Source organism: Phocoena phocoena, chromosome 1 (genome assembly GCF_963924675.1).
Source record: "Phocoena phocoena chromosome 1, mPhoPho1.1, whole genome shotgun sequence".
NCBI lineage: Eukaryota > Metazoa > Chordata > Mammalia > Artiodactyla > Phocoenidae > Phocoena > Phocoena phocoena.
In genome coordinates, this window is record NC_089219.1 from 115339977 (window position 1) to 115364036 (window position 24060).

Below are 24060 nucleotides of genomic sequence, written 5' to 3' on the forward strand. Positions count from 1 at the left end.
TCTTCCTTTTCATGGAAAATCTCTCTATAGCATGCATTGCTGTTTGATAGTGTAGGGGAACAAAGTTTGCCACGTTTACCACCCCAAAATATGTCTTTCTGGCATAAGGATTAATTTATGTTGATTATTTTTAAGAAAGAGAAGAGTCTGTAAGTCTTTCTTTTCACCTCCCCTTTAGCTGTGTAAAGAATTTAGATAAAGGGGCTGTTGCCAGAATAAAGGCCTCATCAGAGGTACCTGCAAAGAATATGGGCTAGGTGTAGTGGAGGAAAACTTGGCAGGGCCCAGAGATCAGAGTCCAGTCTGTGTCCCATCCTCTCTGCATGCCCAGAAACCATTTGTTTACCAAAACATTTGTTTTTCCATCTTCATGTGAATTGTCTTTCTCCCCAGTGGAAGTCCCAAACAACTACCCCCAACATACTCTTTTGTCATTAACTGAAGATGGTATTTAAGGTGAGGGTTTCAGTCATCTTGGTGAGTTACTCACTTTTTCTGGGTCTCTCCCATGTATACATGCTAGTAAACTTTTGTTTGCTTTACTTCTGTTTATCTGTCTCACGTCAATTTAATTCTTAGACCAGCCGAAGAATCCAGGAGGGTAGAAGAAATTTTTTTCCTCACTGAGAATAGCATTTCACACACAGTAGAACTTCTTTCAAAATTGGAACCAAACTTCTCAAACCCTGCCAAAGCTATATCAACTAAGTTTGTGTAATATTATAAATCCTTTGTTGTCATTTCAATAGTATTCACAGCAGCCTCATCAGGAGTAGATTCCATCTTAAGAAGCCATTTTTTTAATTCACCCATAAGAAGCAACTCATTATACGCTGAAGTTTCATCATGAGATTGCAGCAATTCAGTAACATCTTCAGGCTCCACCTCTAATTCTAGTTCATTTGCTATATCTACCACATCTACAGTTACTTCCTCCACTGAAGTCATGAACCTTTCAAAATCATCCATGAGGGTTGGAATCAAACTTCCTCCAAATTTCCTTCAAACTCTCATTCATGTTGGTATGTTCACCTCTTCCCATGAAATAGGAATGTTCTTAATGACATCTAGAATGGTGAATCCTTTCCAGAAGATTTTTATTTGACTTTGCCCTGATCCATCAGAAGAATCATATCTACTGCAGCTATATAGCCTTGTGAAATGTATTGCCTAAATAATAATCCCTGGGCTGCAGAATGGATGTTGTGTTAGCATGATAACAACATTAATCTCGTTGTACATCTTCATCAGTGCTCTTAGGTGATCAGGTGCATTGTCAATGAGCCGTAATATTTTAAAAGGAACCATTTTTTTCCTGAGCAGTAGGTCTCAACAGTGGGCTTAAAATATTCAGTAAACCATGTTGTAAACAGATGCACTGTCATCCAGGCTTTATTGTGCCATTTACAAGAGCAGAGGCAGAGTAGACCTAGCAATCTTAAGGGCCCTCAGAATTTCAGAGTGGTCAGTGAGCACTGATTTCAACTTAGTCACCAGCTGCGTTAGTCCATAACAGGAGAGTCAGTCCATCCTTCAAAGCTTTAAAACCATGCACTGACTTCTCCTCTCTAGCTATGGAAGCCCTAGATGGCATCTTCTTCCAATATCAGGCTGTTTCATCTTCATTGAAAATCTGTTGTTGAGTGTAGCAACCTTTATCAGTCATCTCTGCTAGATCTTCTGTATAACTTAGCTGCAGCTTCTACATCAGCAGCACTCGCTGCTTCACCTTGTACTTTTATGTTATAGAGATGGCTTCTTAATCCTCATGAACCAACTTCTGCTAACTTCAAACTTTTCTTCTGCAGATTTCTCACATCTCTCAGCCTTCACAGAATTGAAAAGTGTTAGGACCTTACTCTGGGACTATTGTAGCTGGTTTGACCTTCTATCCAGACCACTAAAACTTTTTCCATATAAAAAATAAGGCTGTTTTGCTTTGTTATTCATAGGTTCACTGGCATAACATTTTAAAATTCCTTTAAAACGTTTTTCTGTACATTCACAACTTGTCTATTTAATGCAAGATATCTAGCTTTTGACCTCTTTTTTGCCTTCCTCACTAAGCTTAAATATGTCTAGTTTTTGATTTAACCTGAGAGATATGTGACTCTTCCTTTCATTTGAACACTTAGAGGCCTCTGTGGGGTTATTAATTAGCCTAATTTCAATATTGTTTTTTCTCAGGGAATAGGGAGGCCCAAGGAGAGGGAGAGAGATGGGGGAATGGCCCATCAGTGGAGCAGTGAGAACACACATAACATTTATGAAAGAAATTTGCCATTTTATATGGGTGTGCGGTTCATGGCACTCCAAATGATTTCAATAGCAACATCGCTGATCACAGATCACCATGACAAATATAAGAATAACGAAAAAGGCTGAAATATTATGAGACTTGCCAAACATGACACAGAGACTCAAAGTGACAAACGTTTTGGAAAAATGGCACCAGGAGACTTGCTCTACACAGGATTGCTACAAACGCTCAATTTCTCAATTTGTCAAAAAAAAAAAAGCAATATCTGGAAATCACAAGAAAATGAAGTGCAATAAAACAAGGTATGGCTGTGTTAACTTTTGTTAGTGTTCCAGGAATCCATCCCACATGAATGTGTATATGTGAGTTTGACAAAGACCATGGAATTTTCCCTGTAGGACCAAACACCTCTGTTGTAGACCAGTATGTGTATCTCACTAAAGGCAGGTAACTTTGAAATGCTCAGGGGCATCCTTGATCATTTAGATTGAAATGAGCTCTGTTAACTATCCTCTGGGATAAAAGGTTTTTCTTCTATTCTATACATGATGAATCAGATATACATCTATACATGATGAATCAGAGGTTCCTAGTATTTAAGTTATTAGTCACCTAGCAAATGACAGAGCCAGTATTTGAAACAAATCTGCCTTAAGGAAGTCCAAATTTACTAAATAATCTACCTGGTCTGAAAATTCAAACAATTCTACAATATTTAGCTTAGATATCATATCCTTTGATAGCCTCTCTGAAGTTTCTGTCTTCAATATGATTAAAAGTACCCTTAAATGAAAACTATAAGATGCTGATGAAAGAAATTGAAGATGGCACAAACAGATGGAAAAGTATATCATGTTCTTGGACTGGAAGAATCAATATTGTTAAAATGACCATACTACCTAAGGCAATCAACAGATTCAATGCAATCCCTATCAAATTACCAATAGCATTTTTCAAAGGACTGGAAAAAATTTTTTAATTTTGTATAGAAACACAGAAGACTCCAAATAGCCAAAACAATCTTGAGAAAGAAGAATGGAGCTGGAGGAATCACGCTCCCTGACTTCAGACTACTACAAAACTACAGTAATCAAAACAGTATGGTACTGCCATAAAAACAAACAATAGATCAATGGAACAGGATAGAAAGCCCAGAAATAAACCCACACACTTATGGTCAATTAATCAATGACAAAGGAGGCAAGAATATACAATGGAGAAAAGACAGTCTGTTCAATAAGTGGTGCTGGGAAAACTGGACAGCTACATCTAAAAGAATCAAATTAGAACATTCCCTAATACCATATACAAAAATAAACTCAGAATGGATTAAGGACCTAAATGTAAGACCGGATACTATAAAACACCTATCACAAACATAGGCAGAACACTCTTTGAAATAAGTTGCAGCAATATTTTTTTGGATCAGTCTCCTAGAGTAATGGAAATGAAAACAAAAATGACCAAATGGGACCTAATTAAACTTACAGCTTTTGCATAGCAAAGGAGACCATAAACAAAACGAAAAGACAACCTATGGCCTGGGAGAAAATATTTGCAAATGATGCTACCAACAAGGGATTAACTTCCAAAATATACAAACAGCTCATACAGCTTAATATCAAAATAACAAACCCAATCAAAAAATGGGCAGAGGACCTAAATATACATTTCTCTAAAGAAGACATATAATGGCCAACAAACTCATAAAAAGATGCTCAATATTGCTAATTATTAGAGAAATGCAAATCAAAACTGCAATGAAGTGTAACCTCACACCAGTCAGAATGGCAATCATTAAAAAGACTACAAGGGGGCAGAGTCAAGATGGCAGTATGGGCTTCCCTGGTGGCGCAGTGGTTGATAGTCCGCCTACCGATGCAGGGATCGCGGGTTTGTGCCCCAGTCCGGGAGGATCCCACATGCCACGGAGCGGCTGGGCCCGTGAGCCAAGGCCGCTGAGCCTGTGTGTCTGGAGCCTGTGCTCTGCAACAGGAGAGGCCACAATGGTGAGAGGCCCATGTATCACCAAAAAAAAAAAAAAAAAAAAAAGATAGTGGTATGGGAAGACACCAAGTTACCATCTGCCCACAACTAGGGAGCCTGCCTGCTGCCGGTGGAAGATCCTGATGCCCAAGGAGACGGAGGAACCCCGAAGTGAATGGGTAGGATGTGGGGGGACTGAAGGGGGAGGCCAGACAGGATTGGCACCCCTGAGGACAGGGAGATCAGGAGATGCAGGTAGGAGGGGCCCTCTGGGAGGAGGCGCTAGAGAGGAGTGGAGGGTGACTGCCCCACCCACTTGGGCCCAGGGAGCCTGCTGAGCTCCCAGGCCAATGCCCTGCCTTCCAAAGGCCCCTCCAGGCCACGTGGGCCCTTGGGAGTATAGGAGGGAGGTCGGGGAGATAAGGAGAGGCAGGCAGGAAGGGCCCTCTAGGAGGGAGGAGCAGGAGAGGAGAGGAGGGTGTTTGCCTCACCCACTCAAGCCCAGGAAGCCCGCTGGGCTCCCAGGTGAGGTCTCCTGCCCTCTGGGACCTCTGTTCTGTTGAGCCTAGGCCCCACGCCCCACTGCTCCCAGAGCCTTTTCCAGGACTGTGGGTCCTAAGCATAGGCCCTGCCCACTGCCCAAACCTTGCCCTTGCTTAGGCCCTACCCTCCACAATCAAGGTCTTTTCCACCATTTTTTTTTCTTTTCCCTCCTCCTCGTTTTTACTATTGTGGTACCTTCCAGTTGATAATTCATTTATATTTTTATTTTTATATTCTTTCTAATGTATCTGTTAGTTTCCTAGTCCAATTTTATTTTCTACATTGTTATTGTTCCCTCTCTCTCTCTTTTTTTTTTTGCCACCCCCACGGTTTGCAGGATCTTCATTTATGAGCCAGGGGTTGGGCAGAAGCTCCTGCAGTGGAACCTCCAAGTCCAAACCACTGGACTAACAGAGAATCTCAGACCCCAGGGAATATTCATCAAACTGAGGTCTCACAGAGGTCCTCATCTCAGCACCAAGACCCAGCTCTACCCAACAGCCTACAAACTCCAGTTTTGGAAGCCTCAGGCCAAACAGCAAGTAAGACAGGAACACCATCCCAATAATTTAAAAAAAAAATAAAAATGAGAGGGCAAAAAATTATGTCACAGATGAAGAAGCAAGATAAAAAACCTACAACACCAAATAAATGAAGAGGAAATACACAATTTACCTGAAAAAGAATTCAGAGTAATGATACCAAAGATGATCCAGAGTCGTGGAAATAGAATGGAGGCATGGATTGAGAAAATATAAGAAATGTTTAACAAAGATCTAGAAGAAATAAAGAACAAACAAAGAGATGAACAACACAATAACTGAAATGAAAAATACACTAGAAGGAATCAATAACAGAATAACTGAGGCAGAAGAACAAATAAGTGAGCTGGAAGACAAAATGGTGGAAATAACTGCTGATGAGCATAATAAAGAAAAAAAAAGAAAAGAAAAGAATTGAAGACTATCTCAGAGACCTCTGGGACAACACTAAATGGACCAACATTCACATTATAGGGGTCCCAGAAGAAGAAGAGGAAAAGAAACGGTCTGAGAAAATATTTGAAGAGATTATAGTCAAAAACTTGCCTAACATGGGAAAGGAAATAGTCACCCAAGTCCAGGAAGCACAGAGAGTCCCATACAGGATAAACCCTAGGAAAAACACACCAAGACACATATTAATCAAACTAACAAAAATTCAATTCAAAGAAAAAATATTAAAAGCAGCAAGGGAAAAGCAAAGATAATATACAAAGGAATCCCCATACACAGATTTTTCAGCAGAAACTCTGCTGGCCTGAAGGGAGTGGCAGGATATACTTAAAGTGATGAAAGAGAAAAACCTACAATCAATATTACTATCCCCAGCAAGGATCTCATTCAGATTTAACAAGAAATCAAAAGCTTTCCAGACAAGCAAAAGCTAAGAGAATCCAGCACCACCAAACCAGCTTTACAACAAATGCTAAAGAAACTTCTCTAGGTGGGAAAAACAAGAGAAGAAAAAGACCCACAAAAACAAAGCCAAAACAATTTAAAAAGTGGTAATAGGAGCATACATATCAATAATAACTTTCAATGTAAATGTATTAAATTCCCCAACCAAAAGGCACAGACTGGCTGAATGGATACAAAAATACGACGCATATATATGCTGTCTTCAAGAGACCCACTTAAGACTAGGGACACATGCAGACTGAAAGTGAAGGGATGGAAAAAGATATTCCATGAAAATGGAAATCAAAAGAAACCTGGAGTAGCAATACTCATATCAGATAAAATAGACTTTAAAATAAAGACTGTTGCATGAGATAAGGAAGGACACTACATAACGATCAAAGGATTAATCCAAGAAGAAGATATAACAATTATAAATGTTTATGCACCCAACATAGGAGCACCTCAATATATAAGGCAAATGCTAACAACCATGAAAGAAGAAATCGACAGTAACACAATAATAGTAGGGGACTTTAACACCACATTTACACCAATGGACATATCATCCAAACAGAAAATATATAAGGAAACACAAGCTTTAAATGACACAATAGACCAGATAGATTTAATTGATATTTATAGACCATCCCACCCAAAAGTGGCAGAATACACTTTCTTCTCAAGTGCACACGAAACATTCTCCAGGATACATCACATCTTTGGACACAAATCAAGCCTCAGAAAATTTAAGAAAATTGAAATCATATCAAGCATCTTTTCTGACCACAACACTATGAGATTGGAAATCAATTACAGGAAAAAATACTGAAAAAACACAAATACATGGAGGCTAAACAGTGCACTACTAAATAACCAAGAGACCACTGAAGAAATCAAAGAAGCAATAAAAAAGTACATAGAAACAAATGACAATGAAAACACATCGACCCAAAACCTATAGGAATAAAAGGAATAAAAACCATATGAACATTTCAATAGATGCAGAAAAAGCTTTTGACAAAAGCTTTTGATGCAGCAAAAGCAGTTCTAAGAGGGAAGTTTATAGCAATTCAATATCACCTCAAGAAACAAGAAAAATCTCAAATACACAATCTAACTGTACACTTAAAACAACTAGAGAAAGAACAAAGAAAACCCAAAGTCGGTAGAAGGCAAGAAATCATAAAGATCAGAGCAGAAATAAATGAAATAGAAATGAAGAAAACAATAGGAAGGATCAATAAAACTAAAACTTGGTTCTTTGAGAAGATAGACAAAATTGATAAACCCTTAGCCAGACTCATCAAGAAAAAAAAAGGGAGAGTATGCAAATCAATAAAATTAGAAATGAAAAAGGAGAAATCACAACTGACACTGCAGAAATACAAAGGAATATAAGAGACTACTACCAACAACTTTATGCCAATATAATGGACAGCCACGAAGAAATGGACAAATTCTTGGAAAGGTACAATTTTCCAAGACTGAACCAGGAAGAATTAGAAAATATAAACAGACCTATCACAAGTAATGAAATTGAACCCGTAATTAAAAATCTTCAAAAAAACAAAAGTCCAGGACCAGATGGTTTCACAGGCAAATTCTATCACACACTTAGAGAAGAGCTAACACTGACCCTTCTCAAACTCTTCTAAAAATTGCAGAGGGAGAAACACTCCCAAATTCATTTAGAAAGCCACCATCACCCTGATACCAAAACCAGAAAAAAAATCCCCAAAACAGAAAATTATAGACCAATATCTCTGATGAACATAGATGCAAAAATCCTGAACAAAATACTAGAAAACAGAATACAACAACACATTAAACGGATCATACACCACAGTAAAGTGGGATTCATCCCAGGGATGTAAGGATTCTTTAATATATGCAAATCAATCAATGTGATACACCATATTAACAAATTAAGGAATAAAATCCATATGAACATCTCAATAGATGCAGAAAAAGCTTTTGATGAAACTCAACACCTATTTATGATAATAACCCTCCAGAAAATGGATATAGAGGGAACCTACCTCAACATAATAAAGGCCATATATGACAAACCCACAGCAAACTTCATACTCAATGGCGAAAAACTGAAAGCATTTCCACTAAGATCAGGAACAAGACAAGGATGTCCACTCTTGCCACTCTTATTCAACATATTTTTGGAAGTCCTAGCCATGGCAATCAGAGAAGAAAAAGAAAGAAAAGGAATACAAATTGGAAAAGAAGAAGTAAAACTGTCGCTGTTTGCAGATGACATGATACTATACATAGAAAATCCTAAAGCTGCCCCCAGAAAACTAATAGAACTAATCAATGAATTTGGTAAGGTTGCAGAATACAAAATTAATGCACAGAAATCTCTGGCATTCCTATATGCCAACAATGAAAAATCAGAAAGAAAAATTAAGGAAACACTCCCATTTACAATTGCAACAGAAAGAATAAAGTATCTGGGAATAAACCTGCCTAAAGAGGTGAAAGACTTGTACTCAGAAAACTATAAAACACTGATGAAAGAAATCAGAGATGACATAAACAGATGGAGAAATATATCATGTCCTTGGACTGGAAGAATCAAAAGCAATCTACAGATTCAATGCAATCTCTATCAAACTACCAATGGCATTCTTCACAGAATTAGAACAAAACGTTTTACAAGTTGTAAGGAACACAAAAGACCCTGAGTTGCCAAAGCAATCTTGAGAAAGAAAAATGGGGCTGGAGAAATCAGGCTCCCCAAATTCAAACTATACCACAAAGCTACAGTAATCAAGACAGTATGGTACTGGCACAAAAACAGAAATACAGATCAATGGTACAGGATAGAATGCCCAGAGATAAACTCACGCACATACAGTCACCTAATTTACAACAAAGGAAACAAGAACATACAATGGAGAAAAGACAACCTCTTCAATAAGTGGTGCTGGGAAAACTGGACAACTACATGAAAAAGAATGAAATTAGAGCAACTACCTAACACCATACACAAAAATAAACTCATGGATTAAAGACATAAATGTAAGACCAGACACTATAAAACTCTTAGAGGAAAATATAGGAAAAACATCCTTTGACATAAACCACAGCAAGATCTTTTTTGTCCCACCTCCTAGAGTAATAGAAAAAAAACAAAAATAAACAAATGGGACTTAATTAAACTTAAAAGCTTTTGCACAGCAAAGGAAACCATAAACAAGTCAAAAAGACAACCCTCAGAATGGGAGAAAATATTTGCAAGTGAAACAACAGACAAAGGATTAATCTCCAAAATATGCAAACAGTTCATGGAGCTCAATATCAAAAAAAAACAACAACAATCTAATTAAAAATTGGGTGGAATACCTAAATTGACATTTCACCAAGTAAGACATACAGATGGTCAAGAGGCACATGAAAAGATGCTCAACATCACTAATTATTAGAGAAATGCAAATCAAAACTACAGTGAGGTATCACCTCACGCCGGTCAGAATGGCCATTATCAAAAAATCTAGAAACAATAAATGCTGGAAAGGGTGTGGGGAAAAGGAAACCTGCTGCACTGTTGGTGAGAATGTAAATTGATACAACCACTATGGAAAGGAGGATGATGACCTAGAGGGGTGGGATAGGGTGGATGGGATGGAGGCTCAAGAGGGAAGGACATATATGCATATGACTGATTCACTATGGTATACAATAGAAACTAACACAGCATTGTAAAGCAATTATACTCCAATAAAAATATATTAAGAAAAAGATACTATGTGGATTAAATGAGATAATGTAAAGAAAAAAATAGTTACAAGTAACAAATGCTGGAGAGGGTGTGGAGAAAAAGAAACCTTCCTTACACTGTTGTTGGGAATGTAAATTGGTGCAGCCACTATGGAGAACAGTATGGAGGTTCCTTAAAAAGCTAAAAATAGAGTTACCACATGACCCAGCAATCCCACTACTGGGCATATGCCCTGAGAAAACCATAATTCAAAAAGAGACATGTACCACAATGTTCATTGCAGCACTACTTACAATAACCAGTACACGGAACCAACCTAAATGTCCATCGACAAATGAATGGATAAAGAAGATGTGCACATATATACAATGGAATACTACTCAGCCATAAAAAGAATGAAATAATGCCATTAGCAGCAACATGGACGGACCTAGAGATTATCATACTAAGTGAAGTAGTCAGAGAAAGACAACTATCATATGTTATTATTTATATGTGGAATCTAAAAAAATGATACAAATGAACTTATTTACAAAACAGGAATAGATTGACAGACATAGAAAGCAACTTATGGTTACCAAAGAGGATAGCAGTGGGAGAAGCGGAAGTAAATTAGGAGTTTGGGATTAACATATGCACATTATTATCTATAAAATAGGTAACTGAGGACCTACTGTATAGCACAGAGAACTATACTCAGTATCTTGTAATAACCTATAAGGGAAAAGAATCTGAAAATGAATATATATATGTGTGTGTGTGTGTGTGTGTGTGTGTGTAACTGATCCCATTTGCTGTACACTTGAAACTAAGAAAACATTGTAAATTAACTATACTTCAATACAAAAAATTAAATTTAAAAATATCAGTAAAAAAAAATAATGAAAAGAAACTACACCCACTAAATGACAAAAATTAGTTCTCGTTCCACCTGCTGAACTCTCCATAGTAACAGCAGTCTAGTTTTCTTAAAGACTTCTACTTTGGAACAATAATGACCCCCCAGAAAATCTCACCTTGATGAAACTGTGAATTATGGATCTCAGCTGCCTCTTATCCCCACTTAATGCCAATTCAAAGCAGATGAGTGTAAGTCTATCGCCTTTCTCACAGCTGATTCTGGTCAGTCGTTCTCCATAAACCAGGACTTCCATCACTCCTGTATTATCTTGTATTTCATAATATATGCATTCATTACATACCAATTTCTGCAAAAGAAAATTAGCATCCATCTTCTGAGAACTGGATCAGGAATTTCCACAACTTTGAAAAATATAGGGTGTTAGTGGAAACTGTTGTCTCAGACCAGTTAATATGAGCTGGAGGTCCAGAATTACAGGTACCAAATAGTGTAAGATGTCTTGTTCAGTTTATCCCCCCATTTAAATTCTCTTTCTGTCTTTCCTTCAAGTCTTTGTGTGCTGGGTTCTTCTAGAAAACTGGATTACTTTCCTAATTTTTCCTGCTCCCATCTCAGAATAGCTGAGATTTCTTAAGAAACTTGGATATAGTGTGGTCTGATAAGCTTCACAGGTTTCTTTGGATCTCCCTGAGAACAAAGGCCATTCATGTCTTACTATGAGTCTCAAAAAGATGGTTGCAAGTCCTCCTTAAGCAGATTATTATTTCAATATGTAATTCTTTCCTCTATCTTCTCTATTTATTCATTCTTCCCTAATCTGCCCAATCTTGAATCTAGATCATCTACTTCCATTGTTCTAATTTCTATATCACTTACTTTACTCATTAATTCTACAAATGCACATGTGTACACAGTCACTTAAACAGAGTGTATGGAAAACAACAGGGGGATAGGTAAACAGCCACCCTAGAAGACATATATAATGGATTATGAAACAATACTTCACATAACGGTTAGATCAGCTAACCTTAGTATTTCTATGATATGTTGGGACTGAAATACCTACCCTAATTCTAAGAATTCAGCAAAATTCTGCATTTTATTGCCCATATTAATATATTGTGGAATGAAACAACTTGATTTTTCTAGCGTTTTCAACATCCATATTTCTCTTATTAGTTAATGCCAAGGTTTTTTGCTCAACAATTTTTTGATGAATGAATGTGAAGAAGTGAGAGAACTTTAGAGGTCAGATGATCAGAATCTTAGCTAACTGTGGATAAGAGCTGATTCTAGGGCAAAGTAGTCTATTGATTTCTGACTCTGGTTGTCATAGTTGAAATCCTAGCTTGGAAGGGCAATTCTTTATTCACAATTAAATTAAGCTGTCACTGAAACAGGAGGCAGAACTCAAAGAAACAAAACCAGAAGGAGAGCTCTCTCTCTTCCCCCCCACCGCTCTCTCTATATCTATATATATAAACATATATAGATGGATATAGGTTTGTATGTATCTATATATATATATATACAGATATAAACTCTGCCCTTTACTGGCTCAGGGTGGCTATGAATGGATTAGCACAGCTGTTAAAATCCCATGATTTCTGGAGGACTTGCATGCTGTTACCTTGGGAAGAAAAATGTTAAGAGATTGTCTATGTTATATTCTGAAGTGGGAAGACGGCACCCAGCTATCCCTGGTCAGGGGGGCTTTGAGTTCCTGTGTTTATGAAGTTAACCAAATTCATTCGGCAGCTAAGACTTTTACGTTCCGGGGTTTCAGAAGAAATATTGCAAAACAATGGTGTGGGCTTACCTTATGCACCAGAAACACCCCATTCACAAATGTTCCTAGAGCTTGCGAGTAAAGATGACTGATTTTAGGAGTTGCATTTGCCTTTTGAATCAGGCTTTTAGAGATCTCCATCTTTCGGTCAGGGTTAACATCAGACACAGATGAGGCATTGAACACCTCCAGGAACCCATTGCGGCCAAAATAATCTGATATGGCAATGATTTTCTTTGGGATGAACTTCTCCTTCAGGTCAACATGATAAACCTTCACTTGGAAGAACTGGCTCTCAGTAGCCACTGTGGCATGAAACATCTTCCTCTCGCTTTCTCTGACATCATATGTAAATGGTTCCGTTGCTTTCAGCACCATCACTTCTTTGGGCCCCCTCTGGAAGCCCTCCTCTCTGGAAGCTTCTTTAGGTACAGCCTTCAATCTTGGTTTCTACATAGAAGTATACACCAAAAACAGGCACAATTAAGAACAGGATTCACTCTCTAATGAGAATCATCAACGGCTAAATGTTGACCTCAACAAAGAACATAATTAAGAACATAATTAACATATTAAGAACGTAATTAGGTGGAGTTGGGAAAAAAACATAATTAACATATTAAGAACATAATTAGGTGGAGTTGGGAAAAAAAAAAACCTAGACAAAGATCACTGACATGGTATATATAATCTAATGGAATGTATGGAGATGATTTAAACAGTGAATTTTCTTCTTTTTCATTGTTTTATGAGTGTGGTAGGAAGAATACTTTTCTTTAAAAGGTATTAACTCAAGGGAAGAACTATTTCTCCCAGAAAGAGCTATGTAGAGTACAGAGGCAGTGGGCAATAGCAATGCTGCTGTGTAGTGATTTCTAGTAGAGATGAGGATGAAAAAATCAACTTAAATTATCCCATCAACTCATTTCAGTGTGCAAGATAAGATACAAATCTGGATGAACATAAATTGCCCTTGATAGCACTGAGAGTAGGGAATGGCTCCAGTCAGAATCCATTGATCTCATCCCAGTAGATGTGTGGCAATTTAAAGACACAAATTAGAAAGTCTCTTTTCAGGAAAGCAGTGTTATGTTGAAAAAGGGTTAGTAGACAGTCACTGGAAAAAAATCCCGTGAAGTTTCTGAATTTGGAAATGTCCTGGATAAAGAATGTTTTGAAGAGGAGCAGAATCAGCCACCCCAAAATATGTTTCTTAGGCACAGAAGTATCTTAAGCTGATTATTTTGAGAAACAACATACATAGAGGAAGCTCTAAAACCAGAAAGAAAGTTGCCCTTTTGTAAGGGAAATGTGCATTTATAAATTAAATCTCCATTTCTAAGGGTGTCTCCCCCTGTGTACTAGGAAGAGAAGGAGGACTCTAAATCTCAAGAGAATACTATCACCAGAGGAGAAACTGACTTAAATTTGCATAACAAGCATCACCCTCGTTTTTCCTGCTTTTCCTGGTAACCTCCACAAAACTCGCCTCCCCACACTTTTCTTTCTTCTGTCTTCACTAAAGATGGTATTTAAGCTGGGGGCTTAGGCCACCTCAGGGAGTTACTCATTCTTCTTGGGTCTCTTCTATGTATAGATGAGGTATACCTGTTAATAAACTTCTGCTAGTTTTTTCTTGACAATCTTTGATTTAATACAGGGGTCTCAGCCAAGAACTCAGAACGGTAGAGGGGAAATTGCTTTTCCTCCTCTACACACCCCTGTTAGAATAATGGCAGGACCCTGAGGAGAAGAATGCCAAAGGAGAAGTCAGGTGTCAGGGGACTTTTCTATGCCCCCCTGTCTACCCAGTGCCTGCACCATTTCTGAGTTTCAGGAGAGCAGTTTGAATTGGAGGGGAGGTTACTGATCTGTAAGAAGAAGTGTGAAGGCAAGGGGGGGCCATGGGAGTTCTAGGGACCAGTTCATGGAGACAGGCCAGCTGCCTCCACAGACCAGCAGTGCTCCATGTGGTCTGACTTGTACCGTTATACAGGCCACAGCCTGGGGGTCATGGGGCTTAACTCTGATTTCTCATCACTGTGGCCAATTCTCCCTACATCTGATGCTCATTCCCAGGCCAAGTTAATCAGTAACAACAAATCTCATACTAGTAACAACAGCAGCACCTTGACAAGAAGTGCACAGGACCTAAGGAAGAAATTATGTATCTATACTCAGGGTCATGAAAGAAGACCTGATGGACACATGTTCTTATTATGTTCATTGTGTGTATAGGGAATACTGAAAATAGCCTAAAGTCAAATAGTAAAGGATTATTTTTAAATTTATAAAAATTTAAAAATGCAGTTATTCTCTTACGTTAAAATAATAATTTAAATCTATACTTCTTGAATTAAGTAGCACTTCAAGATATAGCAGGTGAAAGTAAAAACCTGAATTATAGAAAAATATGTGTAATGTGATCAACCTGGGACAAATTGATATTCTTTGTATATACATAACAAAAGGTAAAATCAGAAAGACTGTTTACCAAAATATGGCATTTGATAGAAGGGAGATTTCAGATAGTTAAAATTAATTATTTTTGTCTATGTATCTGCATTTCCTAAATTTCTTAGATGATATTACTTCCATAATTAAAAAAAAGAGAAAGAATTGGTGATAGTGCTTTGTTTCTGTATTTCTCCAACTTATTGCGCCCTAAGCTCTCTCACTCATGATGTATTGAGAGAAACACAGAAATAAAATTAAACAAACAAATTACTAGTTATACCCATGACTGAAGAGGAATGATTTATGTGCACACTAGGTCATAGAATATCCTAATACAAAGGGCAGCATAATAAGAGTCCGAATTTGAATGTAGGTAGGATCTCAAAATACACACTCAATAACAATATGTGTGATCTAATTAATAAAGAATTGTATGTCGTAGGGGATTAGTGTGAAGTTCCTTTATGGTTCTAGAGAACGCTGTCATTATGTTGTAGGGAGGGAAAATACTGAAAACAGGAATCTGGTACCTTGGTTGAGGAACTGCTGGATGAGGTTGGTGGCAGCATCTGAGGAGTCTGAAGGCAGCCCTCATTAGGGATTATGCTGCGGTTTGCACATTGTGGAAGCTGACTCTGCTCCAGGCATAGTTCCTTTTTCATGGAGTCAAGCATTTTATTGGTTGTGTCTTCTATTTTTTGAATCCAAAAATATGTATTTTCTTCTTCCTGGTTAATGGTTTTCAATATCAGATGAACCATAACATTTCTCTCTTGCCCCCCACCCTCTCTCTCTCCGTCTCTATCTCTCTCTGTCTCTCTCTCACACACACACACCACAGGATCTTCACTCTGCCAATCTGCTCTGGAATAATAGTACATCTTCAGATACCCTCAACACCTCCCCAGCTTGGAGTCCAACCAGGATTTCAAACTTCTCTCTACAAATGTTAAAAACTCAGGTGATCAAAATTTCATCGGTCTGTTTTGGAATTCTGGCTCTACCTCTGATGCAAACTGGCCTGTATCAACTTCACCAAGACAACACTTGGAGTAATTTATTAGTAGAAAACTCTACCAGGTTATAATGGAAGCACATCTCTGAACAATGTTGGCTGTACTTATGGACATTTTATTAACTAAGTCTTCATTACCTTATATATTTACCAAATAAGCAAATCGGTTCTATCATCTACTCTTCAAATCCAGGAAACCCAGGTCTGCATTCATTTGAATGCTTTGTTTATCAGCATACCAGAGACATTGTTTCAAATTCATAATTCCAGAGGCAGGATTCTGCTATCTACCTAGTCTCTATCAAGCAACCAAATCTTTGTAGTTCTCAGCAATAAACAGACCCATTCACAATTTCACCCAGGGTATTCTCAGTACACGGAATTTTATAATTGTTTAAGCCAGGGCAGGAAGTGTCTGTAAAATCAATTATTTTGACTATCTTTGGTTTCACTGATGAAAGACCATTTCTAACGTTCTGCAGTATAGAATTGCCACAGTTCTTACCACTTCTAGCATTCATTTAACCAATCCATAAAATATCGGTTGTTGATAAAATTGTAGATGAGGGAGCTGCTTAAAATGCCTGTCTCTGGCATGCAGCTACTTGATTAGAATACCCTCTGACCTTCCTTGTCACTTCATTCCTCATTAGAAGGCTTAAGAGTCTGGGCAATGGAAACAAATCTGAGATATAACACTATCCGACATAAATTTTTACAAATAAATTTCAGATATTGTAGCATCTATACTACAATATATGCATTTAATGCTCAAGTTTTAGAATTCAGCTAGGCTACATTTGAATCCTGGCTCTAACATTCATTTTCTGCATGACCTTGGAGAAGATTTCTAACCTCTAAGAACTTCAGTTTTCTCATATGTAAAATGGGATTAACAATAGCCTCCTCGTGTGACGTTATAAAGAACAAATGAGACAGTGTACACAAAGAACACAGGTTTTAGAGTCTAGCATCATTAAATGCTCATTACCTAGAAATATCACTACATTATTATCTTACAGTAGACACAGGGCTTTCTATTTTTGCTCTGATCCACAGATGTTTCATGCTTAATGTTGGCTTTCTTGATGGAAACCCAATAGAGAGGTGGTATGGGAAGCACTTTATTAAAGAAGCTTCTCCATTCACTTCTGCTACATTTAGTAATTCAATCTCGTTGACAAGAGCATCTTGATCATTTTTTACATTCGGTTAAACCAAAAGCTCCCACCATAACCGTAGGATTTAGGTCCCTAAAACATACTATATGGCTGGATAATACTTAAAAATAGTAATTGAATTTTTTCCCTTGGCTTATTTCCTTCATCACTCTACCCTGTTCTTGAAGCATGCCAATGTGTGCTGTTTGCTACTGGGGAGACATAGCAGCAGGAATAAAAGAAAAGATTGGTCTGCTTCTGTCTTTGAATCCCAAACAGAGCCTATATTACAAAGAAAATAGTTGGGAGACCCCATGATGAAGAAGAGCAAGGCTTTCCTGCTCTCTCCACTGATGAATCAAAGACAGAATGGGTCAGATCGTCTTTGTGCCAGGTCTCCTACAGAGGTGGCTGGACCCCAAAGAAGAAATGACTGAATGGTGTGTTTAGGTGTATGAGGCCAAAAGGACAGATGAGCCTCCCTGGGATTCCTGTGCTCCAAGGAGTTTTAGGGGCAGCAGAATGATTCTTATGAAAGTAGAAATGACTATGTCACAAATTTAGGCAGATAGGACCTTAGAAAGTGTCAATTCTAAGCCTGTATGCATAGAAAAATAGGGTTGTCTTGCAAGAGGGAGGGGATATGGGGATATATGTATACGTATAGCTGACTCACTTTGTTACACAGCAGAAACTAACACACATTGTAAAGCAATTATACTCCAATAAAGATGTTTAAAAAAATAAAGAAGAAAAATAGGGTTGTCTAGAGATGTCCACATAAGTCATTGTTGTAGCAGAGAGACAGTGAGCCTGGGGTTTCAGTGACTAGACTAAGGCCAGCTGGACCTAGAAGCAAACAGGCACAGATTACCAGCTCCATCCCATAAATAAAACAAAGAGAGACTATGTGAGGAATTATTAATTATTGGAGGTAACAGTAATAAAAACAATAACAAAACTTGAAAAATCTTGTCAGAAGAAATCTGTCTTCAACTGGTATACGTGGATTTGCGTAGGGGGCTTCAGCCTCAGCAGCTTGGAACTTGGGTGACAGACTATTTTAGAGAATAGTGATTTAAATACTCCTTTTGCCTAGTCCTCAGTCACTTGCTTATTTACTGCAGAAACAGGCATTGTATCCCAGTGTGATGATAAGCACAGGGGTCAAATCAGGGCAGAACAAAGGCAGGCTAGAATAGGAGCTGATACACACGTGTGTGTACTCACTTTTCCATTCTCATCTGGTCTTTGCTGGGAAAGAGCACTGTGAATGAAAACTATGGCTGGATGCTGCAGCCATCAAGCCATCACATTACAGCTGCCCCGACAGTAAGCCCTGAGGGAACTCAAGATAGAAACAGGATGCCCGCCATCTAGCAGTCAACTGCTGCAGCCAACCCTGACGGTGCACCTTGAGGAAACTCAGCATGAGAAAGCACAGGAGACTGGCCCCAGATAGCTGAGGTTCATAGCAAAGGAATGATTTCAGTGAGTTCAGACTCTTGCATCTTCCTATACATAGAAAAGTGCCAAATTCCTTAACTTGAGATATTTGGCTGTCTTTATTAACAGTAATCTTTTGATGTTCCAACTACCTGGTCTTTGTTGCAAAACCTCCTATACATCCTGGCTCCCCACTTGCTTCTTCAGAGCAGTATCTCAGAGCTATCTGAGATTCTGTGTCCCCCGCTTAAGTCCTCATATTGTCTGCTGAATAAAACATAACTCTCAACTTTTAGGTTGTGCATTTTTCTTCAGTTGACAGGCACCTGATAACTGATGTTATAGTATAGTAACAAAGAAAAATGTACGTTTATTACAGTTGCAATAAGTGCTAAAAAGGAAAAGGAAACGGATCTTTGAAAGCAAACAAAAGGAATTCCTAGGACTTCCCTGGTGGCACAGCCGTTAAGAATCTGCCTGCCAATGCAGGGGACACGGGTTCGAGCCCTGGTCTGGGAAGATCTCACATGCCACGGAGCAACTAAGTCCATGCACCACAACTACTGAGCCTGCACTCTAGAGCCAGCGAACCACAACTACTGAGCCCGCGAGTCACAACTACTGAAGTCTGCATGCCTAGAGCCCATGCTCTGCAACAAGAGAAGCCACCGCAATGAGAAGCCCACACACCACAATGAAGAGTAGCCCCCACTCACCACAACAAAGACCCAACGCAGCCAAAAATAAAATGTAGATAAATAAATAAATTTATTAAAAAAAAAGAGGAATACCTAATGTATTCTGGGAGGGGGTATCAGTGAGGACTTGTATGAGGAAGAAATTCAGGTTTGCACCTGAAAGGTGAAGACACCTGAACCAGTGGTGAATCAGGACAAGTGATTCCAAACGAAGAAAGCAGTCCATGTCAAAACATCTGATGTGGGAAGGAGCACAGAACTTTGAAAATAAACCCTATCATGTGGTGGGTGAACAAAGGGTAGTAGGGCCAAGGAAAGTGGAATGTAAGGGTGAACAGACATTCATCTTGACTTGTCTGGTCACCTTCCCCTCCTCTTTCTATTCAACACAAGAGTGTAACCCTCTCAAAATTAGAGATTATTTCATAAATACATGCTTTGTAAATAGCCAAGGAGTTAGAATAGAGTGGGATCACAAAACATACATGGAAAAATGAATGAGTGATTATATTAAATAAATAAATGGTAAATTGTGGGAAATGAGATTACGATAATTCTTGTACTTATGTTGTAGGAGGTCCAAGGAATGGGAACAGGGAGCAGGTACCTTGACTGAGAAACTGCTGGATGGTGTTGGTGGAGGTATAGATTTCACTGCACAACTGCTCCCAGTTGGGCATTTGCTGGCTGCTGAAGTTCCTGGAAGTTGACTCTGTTTCTGAGATACGGTCTTCCTTTTTAAGTCGTTAATTTTGTCATTTTTTTTCTCGAGAAAAAAATATTTTTTCCTTAGTTCTTGATAATGATATTCAAAATCACATAGAACACAACATCATTTCTTCTCTCTCTTTTTTTTTCTTTTCTCTTTTTTAATGTAGAGTCTTAAGTTTTCAATTTTTTTCTGAAATAATAGCACATATACAGATACCTGTATTACCTATCCTTCTCCTATCTCAACTAGGATTACAAATTTCACTCTCCAAATATTAAAAGCTCAGATGACATTTCATTGGTTTGGGATGGAATCCAGGTCCTACATCTGATGCAAACTGGCCAAAGCAGGAAGGTAAACTTCCCTGGTTATAAGGGAAGCAAATCTCAGTCCAGAATTGGCTGCATTTAAGGATGTTTATTAACTATGACTTTCTGATCAAGAAAATACACAAGTGGGTTTCTGATATCTGCTCTTCAGGCTCCTAGAAACCTACTGATATTTTGGGAAAGATTACTGGATGAAATATGGACTCTTGGAACTAATAAAAATGACAACAAGGAAACTACACCCCAAATAGAGAGTCCCTTTATATGGGAGGTCTGTCTTCAAGGGGCATGTGTGTGTGTGTGGGGGGTGGGGGGGTGGGTATGCAGCCTGAGTCAGAGGGCAGCTTGGGTCTTAGGTGAGAAACGATGTTAGAGAATAGTGGTTTAAATCCTGCTCTTGCCTACCCTTCATGTTGTCTTGGGGCCATCTTTTAGTGCCCATTCATCTCAAATACAGGCTCCATAGTCCTGGGTTGCATATAACCACAGGGCAAAACAAAAAGCAGGTTGGAATAGGAGTCAATGTCTACAGGTGTGAAATCACTTTCCCACCCCTGTCTTGTCTTCCTCTTGGTCAGGTTACCTATAATCTGAGCTCCTTGTCTAGAAGGAAAGAAAAATGTAGAGTTATCACAGTTGTGATAAGTACTATAAAGGAATAGTAAAGTGTCCAAATAATGAGAGTATCTGATCCTTTCTTGAAAGGGGTTGTTTCCGTGAGGACTTGCCTGGGGAAGGAATTCAGGTTGGTACCTGAAGGTTGAATGCATTTGAGCCAGAGAAGAGACAGGGATAATGAATTCCCAATCAAGGAAAGAGCCTATGTGCAAACACCTGACATGGGAAAGAGCATATAATGCCGAGAACTAGTCTAGACCCGTGGTTAAGGGGAAAGGGGTGAAAGGAGACTGAAATGTAGGGGAGAAACATACCCTTATAGTCATGTCTGATTGTCTGGCCACTACCATTCCTTATTTCAGGACCAAACATAAGACAGTCACATTCTTGAGGTCAGGAATTATTTCATAAATGCATACCTTGCCAAAAGCCACAGGACTTAGAATATATTGAGGTCTCAATATCTGCATTTGATAAATTAATGGGTGATTTTATTATATAAGGAAATTTTATATAGTAAGGGATTACTGAGAAACTCTTTCAAGGTCATGAGGATCCTTATAATATGATGTAGGGTGGTGAACATATTAGGAACAGGAAAATGGTACCTTGGTTGAGGAACTGCTGGATGGGTCTGGTGGAAGCATTTGAGGAGTCTGGAGAAGGCTCTCAGTTGACTGTGTACTGGTTACTAACAATCCTGGAAGCTGACTCTGCTCCTTCTTTAGATTCATCCTCTTAGATTCATTAGTTTTTGTGGTTTTCTTTCCCTGAAAGTAGGGTTTTTCCCCCCTGGTTAATACTTTTCAATAATAAAAGAAACACATCTTTACTACTGAGAAAATCAGGTTTTTATTATTAGATTCTAATTATACTAAAATTTATGTCCTTGGGAACTCCAGGCCAGAAGGTAAGGAGTGCACATGTATGTTGGCTTCATACAAATAGTAAGGAAAATTTTATACATGTCATTCCTGTACTCACTTCTGTGTTGATGAGAGGAGCAGTGGATTTGGATTTAGAAAATCTAAGTTTGAATTTAGTCTCTTTGAGTAGGCTTTGGCAAGCTGTTTTCCTAATCTGCTTGCTATTTTAATATACATCTAAAAGAGGGGTAATGATTTCGTATTTCCACCACAGGGAATTATATTACACAACTTAAAGTGCACAGTAGTTCAGAAACATAATGGGTGATCAGTACCTATTAATTCACTGGCTCTAAAATTAATTTTCACTCTGGCCCTGGATCCCTATTTCTCTGATTCGTTTATTTGCATGTTGAGAAATGAATAAAGAACTAAGTGTTCATAAGAAGGTGACAAGTAGAAAAGCCACAGTAAAATCTCCTTTTGTGGGACCTTAGCCAGCCTACCTTCACAGATGTATCCTTGATTGATTCAGGTCCCAAAGCTTTATTAGTGATGGATGTAGATTGGTCAGGACTGGGTTTATTCAGCTTGCTCTTTTTCACTGGAGTTGCTTCTTTTGCTTTGCTTCTCCTAATAACTGATGTGGTAAAAGAGAACATGATAAATCCAGAGGAGATGGTCTAAGATACCTGAAGCACCTTCAATACTATTTCCTGTCACTTCCTGCTTGTGGATCTGGGTAAGCTTGTATCTGCCTCTACTGCATTAGCCTAGCTTGGCCATAGGTGGCCAGCAGTAGCAGCATAGGTATAGGTACTGGCTCAGACTTCCTCAGTGGTTTCCTTTCCTGTCCCCTGTACCACAAGCATATTCTTCCTGTCCTCTGGACTCCTATCTAGCTCAGTCGAACCCTTTTACAATCCACTTATTCTATATTTTCCTTTCAAGAATCTAAAGTTTTCATGATGCTAGTGGTGGGTCAATTTCTACAGAAGATCTATTTGAATTACTGAAACCAGAGAAAATGAATATAATCTAATTTGTGATGGGACAAAGTGGTGATACTAGACTTTGACTTTTTAAAATATGTTTTCCTAATCCAGTGGTTTTATAAGAGGCAAGTTCTTCACATCTCTCAGAGGTAGGTTTTTATTTAAGTACTGCCTCAGAGTTTTTCTAGAAAGTATAAAAATGATGGAGTAAATATGATAATAGAGCATGCATATTAACTGATTTAAATATTTCAAGAACCTACATATTCTAATTTTGTTTCATCATTGTCTAACCTTTCTAATGTATGGAAGCCTCAGCCTTTCTCATCAGCTCCTTCTAATATTTTCTTTGCCCACACCCCCAAAATACACCCTCTAAAACATATCAGATCTCTTTGTAGGAAAGGCATCCTCTAAGTTGTCAATTTGTTGGCATCTAAAGTACTACCATTGTCATGGCTACGAGTCCTAAGTTGGGAAAGAAGGGTCTAAACTTTGACCAAATCAGGGTTCTATTTAAGGTTGAGGTCAGTACAGAGAGAGTGTGAAAGAGGTTCTTCCAAGTACCTTTTAACTTCTCCTTTCGAAGAGTTTTAGCAAGGTCTTTAATTTCTTCTATATCTTTGATCAAGTCTATTAATCTGTCAACACAGCCAGACCCAGGGAACTTTACTTCCATCAAGTCAGCAATCTTAATTCTGTCATATTCATCTTGCATTTTACTAGTCAGTCTTAAATCCTTGGCCAGTAAACACTTAATCATGCTAAACTGATAATCACTGATGTGCTGAAATCCTTTCAGCAGAACAATTCTTTTGAATTCACTCCCCATCTCTCAAGTTAGGGATGTGCCTGCAAGAGAAAAATACATACAGTGTTACACCTTTATACAGACAATTTAAAAGACTGGTTATATCTATGTGAGTTAACGGCATATGTCAAAGTATTATCCATGGGTGTGTGTGACAAAAAGACTATTACCAGATGTGTTACTGCAGAAAATGGGTTGAAAACTGCTGTATGAGAAACTTCTAAGAAACTCTCCCATTTTAATGATGATCTTGAGTTGGTTTAAGGGTGGGTATGGTGGAAGGAGGTCCAGAAATAAGCAATGGTTGCAGTGTGTCAAGTATGGACTATGCAGTG

At 38.4% G+C, this 24060-nt stretch overlaps 1 protein-coding gene across 1 annotated transcript; it reads right to left on the minus strand.

Annotated features, from left to right (window-relative positions):
• Positions 1-1743: 1743 nt before the first annotated feature.
• LOC136139477 (interferon-activable protein 203-like) lies at positions 1744-23761 on the minus strand. Its single transcript, XM_065898189.1, has 8 exons — positions 23482-23761; positions 22426-22559; positions 21662-21823; positions 20002-20160; positions 15606-15803; positions 12649-13068; positions 10984-11175; positions 1744-1827 (listed from the first exon to the last, which is right to left on the minus strand). Exons 1-8 carry the CDS (start codon positions 23744-23746, stop codon positions 1744-1746), a joined length of 1614 nt encoding a protein of 537 aa, XP_065754261.1. The 5' UTR covers positions 23747-23761.
• Between the last annotated feature and the right edge of the window lie 299 nt (positions 23762-24060).

Excerpts from the sequence above, each read along its gene's own strand:
- LOC136139477 (XM_065898189.1), bottom strand. The coding sequence starts at position 23,746 with ATGGGGAGTGAATTCAAAAGAATTGTTCTGCTGAAAGGATTTCAGCAC. Across the intron at positions 11,176-12,648 it reads GGGTGTTTCTGGTGCATAAG|AAATTGGTATGTAATGAATG; the intron begins GTAAGCCCACAC and ends TTTCTTTTGCAG. Across the intron at positions 1,828-10,983 it reads TAATTCACAGTTTCATCAAG|GCTGAGAGATGTGAGAAATC; the intron begins GTGAGATTTTCT and ends AATTCTGTGAAG.